This window comes from Phalacrocorax aristotelis, chromosome 1 (genome assembly GCF_949628215.1).
Source record: "Phalacrocorax aristotelis chromosome 1, bGulAri2.1, whole genome shotgun sequence".
Classification (NCBI taxonomy): domain Eukaryota; kingdom Metazoa; phylum Chordata; class Aves; order Suliformes; family Phalacrocoracidae; genus Phalacrocorax; species Phalacrocorax aristotelis.
The window spans coordinates 57,254,236-57,267,392 of NC_134276.1; the positions used below are offsets into that span (position 1 = coordinate 57,254,236).

Genomic DNA, 13,157 nt, shown 5'->3' on the forward strand with positions numbered 1-13,157 from the left:
AGACTTTAAACGCTTGCAAATGCTGCCAGTATCTCATACAAAAACAAAGCAACTAGGGCTTGGCAAGGGGTGTGGAGGAGATTTACAAGGTGTCTATCATGGCAAGCAACACGGTCAACAACTCACGCAGCTAAATACTGTCCTACTTATTTCTTACGGATGAAAATGCAGACAGTGCTTCTGAAATAACATCCTCGTCTGTTTCTATCTCCTGGCTTATAAAGTGACATTCCACAGAGTTTAAGCACGGCAAAGCAGCGTGGGCCATTTGCTCAGAGAGCTATCATGTCTTCAGAACAAAAGATAAAAGAGATAAATAGCCAAGTACAATATTGTACCTCAACAACCTAGAAGCCAATCTCAAAAGTGAATGGAAGAATGGAGAGCTTTTATTTCTTGTTTTATTTTTAAAGAATAAAGCTCAGCGATTTCCTTTGAAAGCTATTCAACAAGCTTCCCTAAATCCTATTACAACTTAATGTGAAATGCATCTGTTTCCATAAGAACAACAGTGGCACCATTCATCCTCTGTAGTCTGTCCTTTGTTATGTTTTCTATCTATTCTTGTAGATTTTTCCACTCTAGTAAACCAAACGCAAAACAAGAACTGATAACATTTTAGCCGTTTATTTATTAAGTGGATGCTGGAAATTCAGTTTGTTCCTGCTTGCTGCCTGAATCATGTCAAATTAAATTATTGTTCAAGGAGTTTATAACATGAAAAAGTTGTTTTGATACTGTCCCAACATTTCTTGCATGTGAAGTCTGTATCCAGCTATGGATATTTATCTACACCTAACATCAAAGATGGATATAGTCTCTGCATGCATGTATATACACAGACTTCTCGCTGTTACTGAGATCCAAATGTGCTGCAATGTATTCAGCCTGTGTGTCTTAAATCAGTTCAACATCAGCTCAGCACTGAATAATTTTTTTTAAAGCCTGCACATGCAGCTCTAAATACAATATTTATCTAAGGCATGACCAAGTTTGTGGGTGAGACATTTTATCTGATGTACACTGTTTAACTGAATTTACATTCAGCAGACTGTGAGACATATTAATTCTTAGAAAGATGTATACTTAGAAAACATTAGACAAATGGAGACTACAAAGAGCAAGATGTAACATGCTTTTTATTAATGTCTTCCTTGTGGAATGAGGTGACCTTGATTATTTGTACTGTCCAAACCCAAATGCTGAATGCCTTGCTCATAAATACAGGAATTTAAGTTTTAGCACCCTCAACCCTTTTAATCTTCACCATCATCACCATTATGGAATAAAACAACCTATTATTTAATACAATAGTTAGCACGGCTGATGTTTTTAACCTGTTTTCCCTCTCGTTGTCTCTTAATCAGGTAACAGACATTAAAGAAAAGCTAAAGCTCTCTAAAAAGTTCTGGTCAGCATTACCTTACACAATCTGCAAGGATGAGCGAGTGACAGCTGGTCCATCAATGGAGGAGGACTGCTGGAACGGCCACACCAAGGCGAGGTGAGGTGGACCCCTCTCCATTGCACTCGGCCGGTCCAGACCCCCATCCAGCCTGAAGCAATCACAAAACTGAGGGCATTTCACAACACTGTTTTATAGTAAGAGTGAAACAGAAATGGGGAGAATAAGCAATTGTCCACACTCAGCTTGTAGCCAAGATTACTTATTGTCACGGTGCCATTAAAGCCAGAGTGTGACTCAGGGTAAATGGGCACAGTGTGTCAGCATGTGAACACAGAAAATGTTCATTAGCTCAGCTCCAAAAGGATAATTTATACCAAAATTTCAAAGAGCTCTTTAGCTCCATTTAGCATCCCTGTGTTGGGACTGACAGCTTGTGAAGCAATTGCACTCTTGGGATATCACACTGGGATGAAACAGAAATCAGAATTTCGGCTCTATTTGCTATTGGCTGCCAAAGCTTAGTGCTATTTGCTGGGGGCGGGGGGGGAACCACCCTGAAAAACAGCCAACTGAGAAAAAAAATGTAACACTCCTACTTATCTTGTGTAGAAGGTTTGACCTTATGCTACTTCATCAGAGATACTGTGGTCATCTGCCCTTGTTTGTGATGAGTTTTCTGTGAGTTTTAATTTTGAAGTTTGCTTGGCTCTGGCTGTGACGGGGCTGGAGCTGGCAGATGAGCAGGTGTCTCCAAAGGTCCCCGTGTGGATTCATCAGCTGACAGAGGAGAGGATCTGATTATTCCTGCTGAGAAAGAGAGAGAGGAATTGGCTCAAGGACCACACTAGGAGCAGTCAGGTTTCAGGTCTGCAGGGGTAGCCTGTGCTTTTGGGGAGAGAGGAGGAGAGGAGAGGAGAGGTTTGAGCATCTGGTGAGCACTGAATCTGGAGAGCAGTAATACTTTCTGGCACTCAGGGACTGAAATTTTTACTTTCCTTCTTCCTGATGATAGAAATGAAGCCAGAATAAATTAAAAAAAATAAAGAAAAAGAGCCAATAACAAAAAAAACCCAAACGCACACACCAAAAAAAAAAGAAAAAAAAAAAAAAGAAAAAAAAGTGAGACAAACACATAAAATATAAAAACTCAGTGAAAGTAAGACAACATGGGAAAAAACTCACAAACCTGTTAAATGTCATTTTGCATGGATGGAGGGACGGATGGATACATAGATTACACCCACCCCATCATCTAACCATTTTTATAAGACACAGACTTTACAGGGGGATGTTTTGCACTGAACGCATGCTCTTTCTCCTAGCCTTACTACGTAATGCTCAAAAGAATTCATTTTACAGGTGAGAGCAGAGGGCTGTTTGGGATGCTGCTAGCCCACTGACCAACCCACTTTGAGATGCACATGAACAAATCTGTCCAAAAGCACAGGTCGCTGCTCGGTTCCTAAGTCCCAGATCTAGAGAAAGCCCCTAGGGATGCTGAGAAAGACAGCTAGGAGGAGCAGCTGGCTGTTACAGGGCCCATCACAAAGGAACAGCATGAAGAGAGAAATAAAAATGTGGGTTTTATCTTCCTGTATAATATGTGGGTGGGCTTTGTAAGATATGACCTCAAGCCGATGTACTGCAGCAGTTAAACAGTTCCCAGGCCTCCCAGCTGGGTGCCATGCATCACATCAGGATGCATGCCCTAATAAGAGATATTATGCTACTCTTTCTACAAAAGAGCAGTCAAACACACCTGCTATCTGGCCGATACTTTTCAGCTGTCCTCTGCTCTGCACTGAAGGGTCTGGCACAACATCCACATTTGTTGGGAGTTATGGGGGTGCATTTTATGTGTGTAGTTTTTCCCCCTCCTTTTGCAGTATTTATCTTATGAGAAGCCTGCTTATTTTTATAATGCCTTCTGAGATTAATGTTCTGGAGTCATTGAGAAAAGCTAGCCTCTGCTGATAATCTCCTTGATTAATTTAGCACAGACTTTTCGCTAGATGTGGAATTACAGCTTCAAAGCATCACCTGAAGATATGGTCTCAGCAGGCCCAACCACTGCTCCTCTGTCCGGTTTCTATTTCATATCCATTCACAAAGGAAATGCATAGTCGTCGTCTTAATAACATAATTCAATAAATGCTTCAGGTGGAGAGAATAGTAATAAATCAGAGAGATACCATAGAATGCCATGGACTGTATATGAAATAACATTGAAAATATTATTGAAAATAACTAGCTTTAGATGCAAAATCACCTCTTGTCTGGTGAACAGGGACAATTACTGCAGCATAAAGAAAAAAGTGTTTCCTCGATCATACTGATTAGTATCTGATACAGACATTAGTTTGCAAGAAAAAAGGGTGGCAAAATCTTGTCAATATGAATATATCTATTTGTGTTCACTGTAACATCCATCATAAACACCCTTGTGCTATATGAAGAGCTACATTTTGAATTCCAGAGAATAATACAACAGCTTATGATAGAAAAAAGGAAATTTAGCCACCTCCTGTTTTCCTAGACATTAATACTACAAATAAGAAGACATCATGGTGTTGGCTACTGTTGGGAAAGGAGATTGTTGCTGTCTTTTGATCAGATCCTGTGGTGATATAAAGACATAGAAACTTTGAACTGCCAGATAGACATTACGCCTCATGTTTCATTTTACACATCACTTTTTGATGCTGCTTTTACACTGAAAAAGAGTTACAAATCTGAGATCACAGAAAATGAAAGCTAGGCTTTCTCCTGAGAGAGGCATTACACCAAGGTCACTTGTGGTTATTACACTCCCTGGATATCACTTTGCTACCATGATTAATTTACAGTGACACCAGGTCACCAAATGAAGGTCGCCAATTCGCAAATAATCATGGGGTAACAGAGTCATCCATTTGGTGTTCTGGAAGGGTGCACTTGGCTCGTTGCTGAGCCTGTACAAAGAATGGCTTTAATCAGGTCACATCACGCAGAAAGCAAGTGCTGTGGAAATTGGAAAACATTTATTAGGTGGATGAATCTCTTTTCTAAAAAAAATCAATATTAAAAATAATAATAATAGCTACTTCAGACAAAGTCCCTTTTAGAGAGATGCCCAGCAGGACTTACCCATCTTATCTGTATTCACAAAAGATCTTGAATATCATTTTATGTTTAAAAAATTAATGTCTTCTGCCAGATGCAGAGACACAGATTTCTAGAAGATATTTAGGATCTAAAAAACACCATTAAGACCAAACTTCAAAAGTTTAGCTTCTTCCCTATATGCAGATAAATTCTTAGCAACAGCTGATAACCTCTTCACTGTTCTCCAGAAATTAAGTTTTCGCAGGAATGATGGAATTCAGGCTTTAGGAGTTAAACCAAATCCAAGGTATTAGCCCTTGAATAACTGACTTTTACTGAAGTGAGAACAGCAACCAAATCTACAAGCACTCCAGGGGTCAGAAGAACCTTGAATTGCTCCAGCCAACTCAGCCAACTCATTTCAACCAACCTGTGTGAGACACTGTGCTCATGCCCTATCATCCTCATGCTCATGCTCACCAGGACCATAGACCTACTGTTACGTCTTGGCTCTGGAAGGCTGTAATCTGTAGAAGAGATGAGACCTGCATTCCTTTCCATGAAGAACCTATCACTCTTCCAAGTACAAACAAGAAGAAATAGAATTATATACAACGCAGACAGTAATTATAAACAGAAAAAAAAATAGAGAAATGTAAGGAATAAAAGGGAAAATGAACCCTGTCGTTTCCAATGTCTGTCTCAAAATGGCAAGGTATTTCACCAAAACAAACACAGGATAGAGTCTCAGCTGGCCTGAAATTTTCTTCTGCTCCTGCCATAGGTAGGTAAGTGCCTAATTCCCTGGCAGAGAGCCTTTAATTCCTGGTGAAATTCAGGTAGGAAGAAAGACTCGCCAGATCGGTGCCTGCCCTGGCGAAGTTGCTCATTGCTGGCCAGCAAGGCTTGCAATGAGAATGAGTTGAATGTCCTTTACCTGGCAGTAGGCAAAGATAACCATTTAGCATCACTAGTGAAAGTGGGAACAAACCACTTCTCGGTAAGTGCGAAAATTGCCTATCCTTAATTGATGGCTCTAGTTTATTTTTTCAGCTTCTTCCCTCCAACAAACTGGCAGATGAGATATTTTCTCCCTCTCCTTCTGTCTCCTCAAGCTTTTCTCCAAGATGGAGAAAAAAAATGAAAATATCCCATGGGGATTACCTCCTCAGCAAACAGAATCAGATGAGGTAATCTAGTTAGCCAAATAAGCCAATTTTCCACTACACTTATCTTTCTGGAACAGATGTGCCTGCCTACCCTCAGCCCAGCCTGAGTAAGCCTGTGCTGTATTTTGTACTCTATTGCCTACAATTCCGTGCACCTGGAAAAACTCCAGTACTACCTAGGTGGGATGCTCCAGCTGTACTGAAAGCAGCTGCTGCAGCAGCAAAATATGGAGAATGCTGCCCATTAAGGCAGACGTCTTTTGAAAACCAGAAGATTCCTCCTTTTTTTGTTGTTTCTTTCATAGCTACAGCCTTTAATGACCTGAAAGATGCATCAGTCATTTTTGGCTTGAAAAAGAAGCAAACACCGTGGAACATTAACTGGATATTAAAAAGAAGAGTGGTTTTAAATAGGCTTTGTGATGCTTGGCTGTGATGTGCCAAAAGACATCTTCATTGTGTCTGCTGAGACAGGCAAGAACTGTGGAAAGGCTAAGAAGAACAGAAAGCATTAATATTTTAGAAAACAATGTAACTTGCACTAAAACCCTGACACAGCTGGGCAAGGAGCAAACAGCAGAAAACAAACAGTATTGTTCAGCTTCTCTATACTCAGAGGGCTAAGAAAGCTGGTTTGGGTTTTTTTTTTTTGCTAGAAGAATACAAAGAACAGACACTGATTCAGGTTGACACTTCTCTCCTTTTCATTTATAATGGACATACAGTTCCTGTAATGTCCAGGCGTACAAAGAGATCATTAACAAGAGCAGACGCAGCAGCAAAGCTTAAAATTCACAGGGGTGTCTCCACTTACAGAACTGCAGCAAAAGCAGCTGTGTTCAACAACTTTGCCCAGCCAGCAACAAATCTTCTGTCAAAAAGTGGTCCCAAGACATGGTTTCATATTCGGTGTGACTTAACCCTACCCCACACACATCAAAATGCTTTTGTCAGGACATGTGCCGGGCTGCCTCTCAGAGGCTGTCACTCACAAAACACCTTGGGCTGCATGTTCCTGTATCTGTACCAGTCCCTTCAAGAAAGGAAAAAAATTCAAAGATATTTACATTCCATATAGGATTTTCTGCCTTCCCTTCCCCCCCCCCCCCCATGAAATAGGTGAACTAGTTCGGTAATGAGGGCAGAATCCAGCTTTACATTCAGACATGTAAATTCGTGCATTTAAATATAGATGGTTGTGAATGAGACAATAAGGAGTCATTTGCGTTGCCCAAGCGAGAGTAGTGTCATCTGAGACTCTCCACCATGTCACAGAATCACAGAATGGCAGGGGTTGGAAGGGACATCTGGAGATCATCTTGCCCAACCCGCCCTGCTTGAGCAGGGACACCCAGAGCAGGGGGCACAGGAACGCATCCAGGTGCATTTTGAATGTCTCCAGGGAAGGAGACTCCACAGCCTCCCTTGGCAGCCTGTGCCACTGCTCTGGCACCCTCACAGGAAAGAAGTTTTTTCTCACATTTAAGTGGAACTTCCTGTGTTCCAACTTGTGCCCATTGCCCCTTGGCCTGTCATTGGGCACCACTGAAAAGAGCCTAGTCCCATCATCCTGACACCCTCCCTTTAGATATTTATAGGTGTTGATGAGATCCCCCCTCAGTCTGCTTTTCTCCAGGCTGAACAAACCCAGGTCTCTCAGCCTTTCCTCATAAGGGAGACGCTCCAGTCCCTTGATCATCTTAGTAGCTCTCCGCTGGACTTCCTCAAGCACTTCCAAGTCCTTCTTGAACTGGGGAGCCCAGAACTGGACACAGTACTCCAGATGTGGTCTCACTAGGGCAGGGTAGAGGGGGAGGGTAACCTCCCTTGACCTGCTGGCTGCACTCCTTTTAATGCACCCACTCACGTCTGAGATGAGTATGGCACAGGACACTCCCTCCCATCTGGACCAGAGCGTACACAAGAACTGCTAGAGCATTTTAGAAATCACCAATGTTAATTGCTCCTTCCGTGTCTGAAGAGAGCCTCAATATCCTGTCAGTGTAGTCAATGTGGCAGTTTTCAACTGTCTAAACACACTTATCTACTGATATGTGAGATGGTCTGAATAGTCAAGACACCTTCATGGAGCTGGCAAATAAGACACTAGACCTACAGAATGTTCAAACCCTACTGGTGTGGCAGCAGGACACCAAGCAGCATATCCCCTTGTAGCTAAAGTGGCACTGAAGACTTGATTCAGCTGCCTTGAGAAAGACCCCTAATATTATTTTACGTCCTTTCAGGACTAGTAACAAGAGGAGGAATAACCAAGAGAATTCAAATGGCACCAGATGTTTATATTTGTGCAACTGAATCCCAGCAGATGAAATCTAATGAACTAGTCATCTGGCCAGAGGCATGTGGGACTCCAACAGCTGTCTCCACTCCACTGATGAATAAACTCCTGACTTTTTTTACTTGATCTTGTGATGACTAGATCTGGCGAGAGTGGTACTCTGTTCATATGCAGACACTTGCATTTAGACGTACAAGTTTTGGTATCTTTGGTATCTTAGTTTTGGTAAACCTAAAGATGAATCTTCAGCCTCACTAATTCTTCTGCTCTTATGCCCTAAATGCCAAGAGGCTCATTCACCTGGGAATTTAAGTATCCACCTAACCTTTAGGCAATCATAAGGTAATGGATTTCTTGTGACCCCCATCCTGTATGGCTCCCTTACACATGTAGGTGACGTGCACTGGACTGTTCTCCTGAGAGGTTAACCCCTCCATGCTAGCAATGCGTTGAGAATCACCAAATCCCGAAGCAGATAATAGGGGGTGTGTGACAGATTGACTCACTTCCTACGACTGAATGGGCTGGCCTATTTAAAGTTAGATGGTCTTCAGAAGGACACCGGATCCGCACTGATCACAGTGAAGAATACGAACCTCAGTAAAAAGCACGCTCTCTCACTGCTTTAAATCTCCAAACTAACTCATATTCTCTCCATATGAAAAGCTTACTAAGAAGTCAATACATCCTTTTTTTATTATTGTGATGAGACAAGATGAAATCAAACATAAATCAGTCAAAGAAAGCCTATGAACTGCCATTCAGAGGTATCCATAGCTTCTCATGGCTGGCTTGCAATGAAGAGCAGCTAACCCTTCATAAACAAGGAAAGCAATCCACATGAATGCTCAGCAATTTCAAATCACTTCTAGCTGCTAACTGCTATGACCATTGTCATGGACAAAATACTGGGCGAGATGGACATCCTCTCTGAGCCGGTAGGGCAATTCTTACATTCTTACTTTTTTTAATCAACTGCACCTTGAAATCACTGATTTACTCCTAGGCTGAGTAATTTATCTACAGCAGCCATTTCATTTGTAGAGACGTGTGACAGATGGAGGTGCTGTTCCTTCAGAGCCCAGAGCTTCCCTGTATGCCAAGGTCTCCGTCCCGCTGCCTTCAAGCAGCTCTGCAGAATTATTTCCAATTTCTGTCTTTGGTGATTCATATCACTGCAGTCTGCCGTTCTCCATACTAGGGGAGGTGGTTCTGTATTCTCACCGTCGTTAAATCTGTGTCACGGGAGTCTGGATGGGATCCCTACGGCATTGTTATTTCTTGTTATGGTACTAGTGAAACAACAGGACACACATTTTGAGGCTGGGTATTTTTGGCAGTCATGTTTTGTTCTTATATGTTCACATTCCCCCAGGATTATTCTCATGTAGGATTTCAAAGGCCACTGATGACAAATGAGTCTCATCGTGCAAAGAGAGTATCTGTTACGATGAGACTAAGCCCTTCCCTGGTGCAGCAAAGCAGCCATCATTCTGTGAACCTCCAGAAGCAACACAAAACTTGTTATCTCTTAACCATGACTTCTCCCTTACTTCTACATTCATTTTTAATGAATTTATTTATTTTCCGGACCAATATGAACGTAACACTGGCACCAGTGCCAAATTTGAATATTGATGGAGAACTGGGCTGGCACAAGTGAGAGTGAAGTAAAATACTCTTAAACTACATTTGGTACCAGGCATCATGACAGTTTGCCATTAGTAAGCTAGACTCTGCTACCACTACTGGCTGAGCACGTACCAATGTGAGGAGTCCCACAAACATCAGTAGGATAGCCTGGTACACAAACTAATTACAAAATAGATCATATCCTGATAAAGACCATGAGCAAAGGGTAGATCTGTCCTGAATCCCTTGCAGTCTAAATGTGAGACAAAGATAGTAGGTAAATAAAGAGAGATGAGAGACAACAGGGAAGCAGTGATATACTGTTTTCTCAGGATACCATGCCAGCACAGAGAAATAATGTTATCCCTTTATCATCCTAGCAGCTGTGAAATGCACAGATAATTTTTAACAGAGATTCAAAGTGGGAGAAAAGGTAGCTTTGCAGATGCCTATAAGGAGAGTTTCCTGAGGACAAAGAGCAGCAGGGGAAAAAGTGTGCGTACTTAACAAAAGATGATGAAGACTTTTACAGTAGGTTGATTGGAGGCATGGGCTGATTTTTGTATCTCTACAGACAGAGACACCTGCAAAAGCACACTTGCTGCCTGTAGGCAGCCTAAGACTACATTTGCCCAGGTCAGAGAAAGGAACATTGCAGTAATCAAGAAATGATAAGCTAAGAGCCTGAATAAAAAATTCAAATGTGAGGATGGATAGGAAATGCAATACCTTAAATATGTTATGCACAAAGCATGTGGGAGATGCAAATATAGCCTGTTTGTGAAGAATAGGACCAAATCAAAGAGAACGCTGGAGTTTACCAATCTCACAATGCCGTTAATGGGCCTGTACATCAGATAGGCTGGAGACGTTGTTCACGGTGGTCAAAAAGGGGATGCAAGGAAGAATTGGAGAAGAAAATTAATTAAGTGCTTCCTTTAAACAAGGAGAGCTGTAATGCCTCAGGATAGCCTTTTAAGCTATCTCAGAACAACAAATATGCTATATATAACAAAGGAGTTCATAATTTTGAAGCAGAAAGAAATAAAAACAGAAGAACACACTGTTAGATGCTTAATTTAGTGTGCAACCATCCATATCAGTAAAGGATCTGACCTTGTAGTGACTTACTGCTGGCTGATGAACCTCTTCCATAGTTCACAGAGCCAGTGCACTTGCTGGGGAGTATGTGGAGAGTTAGGAGGTTGTAGAGTTTAAATCCTTTCTGCTCTCCATGCTGCTGAGCTACTAAAAAGGGCCTTAGAGGTGGTAAAATTAAAAACCATATTTTTAGAATTGTTTCACTGGAACTGTTTAAGAACTGTGTAGTCATTATCAGTGTTGAACTGCTTAGCACAGCATTTACTGTACAGTCTTCTATTTCCGAAATTTATTGCATTTTAAACTAATCATTCATCCTGCTATATAGATACTTGCCTGAGATTATGAACGATGGCTTGACCAATCAGATCAACAATCCAGAAGTAGATGTGGACATCACAAGGCCAGACACCTTCATTCGACAACAAATCATGGCCTTACGTGTTATGACTAACAAACTGAAGAACGCGTACAATGGAAATGATGTCAACTTCCAGGATACAAGTAAGAAACCATTAACTGACATTAAATAAGTATATTTTTTAAACATACTTATAAATCTCTTCCCTTAGAATAACTTTCTTCAGCCTTTGTGCTCTGTGCTGCTGACAATTAAAACAAACCCAGTCTTTTTCTGTCCCATGAAATTACAGTCATATATTTGTTTCTTTTGCTTCTGTTGCTTATCTTCATGTCAAATCCACCAAGGCACTGAGGGCTTTCTATAATGCCAGCAGTTAGCTCCTTTTTCAGAAGGGCATTTAAGCACCTGATTAAATCATGGTGGCTTTCATTTGGATGCTTTACTGAATGAAAGTTAGCACCACCAACACCTTCCTGTTCCCAAGGTGTTCATCCCCACCAGGGTGCCGGGTGGAACAGGAACGGAGAAAAGGCATGACCGCTGTAAACTGTGGCCCTCATGTTGTTTCCCTTCCTCCTTTGTGCCAGGTGACGAAACCAGTGGCTCAGGCAGCGGAAGCGGCTGTACAGATGACATCTGTCCCACAGAGTTTGATTTCATCACCACTGAAGCACCACCAGTCGACTCCGACAGGAGGGAGGTGGAGGCTTCAGCCGCGCAGCCTGGCCGGTCACTGCAGACGTTGCTCGTCATCTTCATCAGTCTCGTACTGCAGAGACAGTGGAGATAATCCTGGATCTGGTCAGAGAAACTGTGTTTTAGCTACAGAAACAGCCAACTTTCTTCTTTTCTTATACTCTTGGACAATGGACCATGCCACAAACACTTGCAGTTTTCTACGAGAAGAGAGCAGTACTGCAACCTGCTTCCCTTTTTTGTTTTCCCAAAGAGTACCAGGTGCCAGACTGAACTAATTCCTGCTTTTTTCAGATATCTCTGAAGATGATATCCACTCTTGAGAGAATTCTTTCTCAAACCTTTATTACAGGAGACTTTCTGAGCTTCATTTCCTTTTATGCTGCAAAAGTTAAAAAAGGATCTTACAGTGTGTGTTTTTCCATAACAAGAAAAAAGAGGGGGGAAGAAACCAAGAACACAGTTTTCTTTCTGAATCAGGCCTGACCAAGGCTGCTGCATTTCAACAGAATATCAATGAAACAAAAAAAAGACAAGAAAGGAACAACAAAAAAAATGCAACCGTTCTTCACTGACATCCAGGTTTCCTTTAGAAACTTCTGTAGGATGATTCAGGTCATCAGAATGATCATTGCTATAGGGAGGAAGTCTGGATTTTTTTTTTCCAACACAAAACTATGTCTCAGCGGTGAATGCCTTGCACTCCACCTGCCAACCACATCAGACTGGTATGAAGGTAGAGAAGCTGAAAAATAAAAATCTCTTTTAGTATGATTGTAACTCCACTAGCTTCAGAATATCATGTTACAGTTGTTTAGGATTTAAATCTTAATGCCCAGTATAAATTGAGTAGTAGCACGATTTCACCTAGCTTCTTTTAGTATTTATCCATGTTATACAATTGGCACAGATTTCCACTTATCTCACCATCAGCCCTGGTGGTAATGCTAAACAATGCTCCTGACAAATCTCCCCTCAAGGGTTTGGACAGAAAATAATCTCTTGTGATATAACCTCTTTCCCTTTGGCGCTGTTCTGACATCGATTAGGACTTCCTGCTACTATGTTCGTTATCCTACCGAGACGACAATTCTCTAATGGACTAACAGCAACCTGATCAATAGCGTATTTCACGTCTAACTACATCTTTCATGTCAGTTAATTTCAGCATCACAAGGATTTCTTCCGCAAAATTTCAGAACAAAAAAAAAATATAGTACTGACATGGAGATTTCTTTCACTTTTTTAGTCTTAGTATGATCATCTATTTTTATATATATAAATATATATAAATCACAGATTTTAACTTCTTAATTACAAGCTCAGGGTTGACACTTCTTTGTAAGAAAAAAAAAATGTTTGGTCAACCAGCTCTTCTTTTTTTGTGCTGCTCTGAAAAGTAAC

At 41.3% G+C, this 13,157-nt stretch overlaps 1 protein-coding gene across 1 annotated transcript in view; it reads left to right on the top strand.

The window, feature by feature from the left end:
- GPC6 (glypican 6) overlaps nt 1-12,952 on the top strand; it is a 777,195-nt gene extending 764,243 nt beyond the window's left edge. The window contains exons 7-9 of the mRNA XM_075089625.1: nt 1,368-1,504; nt 11,022-11,197; nt 11,645-12,952. Coding sequence (XP_074945726.1) covers nt 1,368-1,504; nt 11,022-11,197; nt 11,645-11,847 — 516 coding nt within the window. The 3' untranslated portion in view covers nt 11,848-12,952. The remainder of the gene's footprint in view (nt 1-1,367; nt 1,505-11,021; nt 11,198-11,644) is intronic.
- The last annotated feature ends 205 nt before the right edge of the window (nt 12,953-13,157 follow it).